At 52.1% G+C, this 3532-nt stretch overlaps 1 protein-coding gene across 1 annotated transcript; it reads right to left on the bottom strand.

Annotated features, from left to right (window-relative positions):
- Nucleotides 1-2376: 2376 nt before the first annotated feature.
- On the bottom strand, nucleotides 2377-3330 carry LOC143018407 (uncharacterized). Its single transcript, XM_076173764.1, has 2 exons — nucleotides 2924-3330; nucleotides 2377-2680 (listed from the first exon to the last, which is right to left on the bottom strand). Exons 1-2 carry the CDS (start codon nucleotides 3328-3330, stop codon nucleotides 2389-2391), a joined length of 699 nt encoding a protein of 232 aa, XP_076029879.1. The 3' UTR covers nucleotides 2377-2388.
- Nucleotides 3331-3532: the final 202 nt, after the last annotated feature.

Raw genomic sequence — 3532 nt, 5'->3', positions numbered from 1 at the left:
GACTGCTGCAATAAGCATCATTCCCAGTAATGATTTATTCCATTCTACTTACGACATCAGTGTCGTTCAAATGCTGAAATATCAGGTGCACGGATCGCAGTCATGGTCGTCATCGCTTCCCAGACCTACAATTCGTAGCAAGTGCCACTCCTTTGAGTGGCAACTTAGAAGCAAACTCGATCCATATCTTAAAGATCAGAGTTCGAGGCTCCACGACGGCTGGAGTTGATTATTTGAGAGACACGACTGTAATTAGTGATTTATTCCACAACAGTTGAAAAAGCGAAGCAAACAGAACTCGTTTAAATGCTGCCATGTGCAATGATAGCCATGACAGTAGGTAATACACATACCACCAAACAGAATTCATCGTAATCATCAATAAAGATAAATGTAAGAATGTGTACATACCTCATTTAAATGGTATTTTTTACGATCTAGCGTAAAATAGCATATGAATTTGTGCATTGTGCATTGTCTTTATTGGAAATGTGATGCTTCTGTAGACTTTATCATTGCAGTGTGAGATTGCACTGCTGCGCAGTCATGAACCGTCACACAGGTGTGTGGTGTGCGCGCCTTGTGCTTGCAGGAAGTGACGTAAGACCTCTACAATGAATTGAAGTGACTTCCCGAGTAGAGAAAACGGTATCATCCTGCGTTTTTTTTTTTTTTTTTTTTTTTTTTTTTTTGAGGGGGGCTAAATTCTTCTTTCAAGTTAACCTTGTAGACAGGATACTTATCTTCCACTTTCGACACCTAGTTTGCAGAAAATCATTGACCAAATCGATGACTGAACAGTTTTCAGGCACACAGTCACTGCGGTCATATGTACACAAAATACTTCTTTGTCGCGGCTAGTGCCGCTTAAATTGTTTTTATCGGCTTAAGAAACCTGCACAGCGAAGCTATAGCGGTAATCCCCTACCACACTCCTGGCCAAATGGCCACTTCCGGAAGGGAGTGTGTGGTTGGACATTCCGCATAAATCATCGGAAATTTAAAATTCCCGGCTCTGTGCAGGTGGCGCAAGCGTCTACAACCCCACCTCCCCCTCCCTATCCCCTCCCTTCTTACTCGGCTGCACGGATTGAGCCGTCACTTCAATGAGAAATGAAGGCTTCGCCTGTGGGAGGAGGGAGGGACCCTAAATCTGTGCAGGTTTCTTAAGCCGATAAAAACAATTTAAGCGGCACTAGCCGCGACAAAGAAGTATTATCGGCTGAGAAGAAACCTGCACAGCGAAGCTATGCATGAGACGAGGATAGGTGGGAGGAGAAGGTGAAGCCCAAATTGTAGTCGAGGACAGGGCTCAAGCCGTTATTACGTGTGTCTCGTATGGGAGACTATTCATCTTATCATTCAGTAGAGGGGAGACAAAAAGCATCAAGTACTTATATCGATATCAATATCAATATATATATATATTCATTTATTTATTTATCTTTTATAAAAATAATATTGTACAATTCACATAGTGCATAAATTCCATGTAGAATATTGTATCTTGCTCAGCGGTTCCTGGGCCTTCCCCTACCCCTCGGTCGCCCTTTGCCCCCCTTCTTTTGCGAAGAGAGGGGTGGAGTCGTTCCCATGGCGACACATGGGACAGGGGTGATCGAGTGGTAGAGATACCGTGTCCTGAAGGAAGTTGCTGATGCCCAGCCCCCGAGGTCCTGCACCCGTTCCACAGAGTGGGTGCGGAGAAACGCCAGCGATGCCGCGAGGCCTCTGATGTTGTGGGCGTGGGGGGCATGGCCCGGGTCGGCCTTCTCTATAACGCGGCAAAGTAGACGCGCCAGGGACCTCGGGGTTAGGGGGTTCCGAGATTTCGAATTGTAGAAGAGATGATCCTCGGACACCCCTTCCGTGCGTTCCACGTAGTCTTTAAACGCACGGACCGGGCACAGCGGGTGTGGGTTTCCTTCCTCCAGGAAGGATGGTATTCTGATAGGGCCAATCATGTCGTCCGCCTGCTCATTCTTGGCTAGGAATGTAGGTGATGGAGCGAGAGTTAGGGCAGAGCAGTCCTCCTCCAGTTTGGAGAAGGACTGGTGGCGGGTGATCGCCGCCAGCTGTGACGCCCTGTAACCCGTAGCCAGGGCGAGCAGAAAGACGGCACGTTGAAGGAAGTGTTCCTCCTCCATGATGGTCCCTTCGAACGTCAGGTACTGCAGAACACGATGCAAGGACCAGGCTAGGACCGGCTGACGTCTCGGCTCTCTCGAGGCGCGGATCCCCTTCATTAGAAGGTTTCGCGCCCTTTGTGGCACTCTGATGTTCATGCCGAAGCAGAGTGGATCAGCGAGGGCTGCGTAGTGAGCCGAGATCGTCGCCGGTGCCCTGTTGGTGGTGTCAGCTAGCCAAGACAGGAAGTCCAGAACTGTGCTAGCGGAGATGGTCACTATCGCGTGTCTCCGAAGGTTGGGAGGGTTGTTGGATCTGGATGACGGTCGGGACCGTAGCGAAGACGCGGTCTGTCGCTTCCTGGTCGAACAGACCATGGGAAAGGGGAGCTGCTCTCACCACGCCCCGGCGAGCTATCTCCGGGGCCGACCGCGCTGCAGACTGACGAGCTGCCAGACGAGCCGCGGTGAAGGCCCTCGCTGCTGGGGGTAGGGCTGATGACGCCATGTTGGCTGTACCCTCTGCCACGGTAGAGAGTGCCGCCAGGGTGTCTCTGCATACAGAAAACACGCGAATCAAATTAGTAGGGCGAGAAGGATCCCGATCCCCGGAGGGTGTAATAAAGTCACATCGCTCAATTGTAGAACGTATAACATATGCGAAGCCGAGGTCGTTTCCGAACGACCTCGTCCTCGGGCGCTAGTCAAGAGGCTCCGTCCTGGGTGAAGACGCTACCTGAGCGTCTCTCGCCAGGACAGGTCTGGACCCTCTGTATAGATTGTAATATCCCACTCACCTCAATTCTTCCCGCGGGAAGTCCTCAAAGCTCGTGGCGAGCGTCGTCAGCCAGTTCCTCATCATCGCGATTGCCGTGACGGTCGAGATGGTAGAGGCAAGGTCTCGTCTGGTCGAGGCCTCCGTCGTCAGCAACTTAGCCTCCGGTTCACTAAGTTGATGGGGGAGGGCGGGGTCCCTGCCCGAGTGCCATAAGCAATCGCGCAGGCCCTCCGGCGCGAAGGGTGGTGGCAGGACGACGGGGAATGATGAAGGGATATGCCGTCGAGGAGGAACCGTCTTGGGTTGGTCTTGGGCCCGCTCGAAGAGAGCAGGGATGTCCAAGGCCTTCTCCCCTTTCTCCTGCGGGAACCAGGCGTTTGGGGAGAGTGCTACCGCCGGTGAGTCCCCCGACCTGTCGACAAACATATGCCCATCAGGGTTTAAACGAGGGTTCTCCAGGAGAGCACCTAATGCGTCCAGAGTGTTAGAGGTGGAAATCCTGGAGGGCGTGGAGGCCGGGGCGGAGAGGGGTCGAATCTTATATAGAACCTTAGCCCCCTCCTCGTCGTTGGCCCACTTTAGGATAACGTCATCTCTCCTCCTCCAGCCCTCCGGTAGCGAGTAGTCG

The sequence above is a fragment of the Oratosquilla oratoria genome, chromosome 34 (genome assembly GCF_046742065.1).
Source record: "Oratosquilla oratoria isolate Oo_2021 chromosome 34, ASM4674206v1, whole genome shotgun sequence".
NCBI lineage: Eukaryota > Metazoa > Arthropoda > Malacostraca > Stomatopoda > Squillidae > Oratosquilla > Oratosquilla oratoria.
The sequence above is the reverse complement of the archived record's forward strand: the minus strand, read 5'-3'. Positions and strand labels throughout refer to the sequence as shown.

Bases quoted from the DNA above. Each gene is read 5' to 3' on its own strand.
- LOC143018407 (XM_076173764.1), bottom strand. From the start codon at position 3,330: ATGTTTGTCGACAGGTCGGGGGACTCACCGGCGGTAGCACTCTCCCCA. The intron at 2,681-2,923 runs GTGAGTGGGATA...TTCTGTATGCAG, and splicing joins TTCCCGCGGGAAGAATTGAG to AGACACCCTGGCGGCACTCT.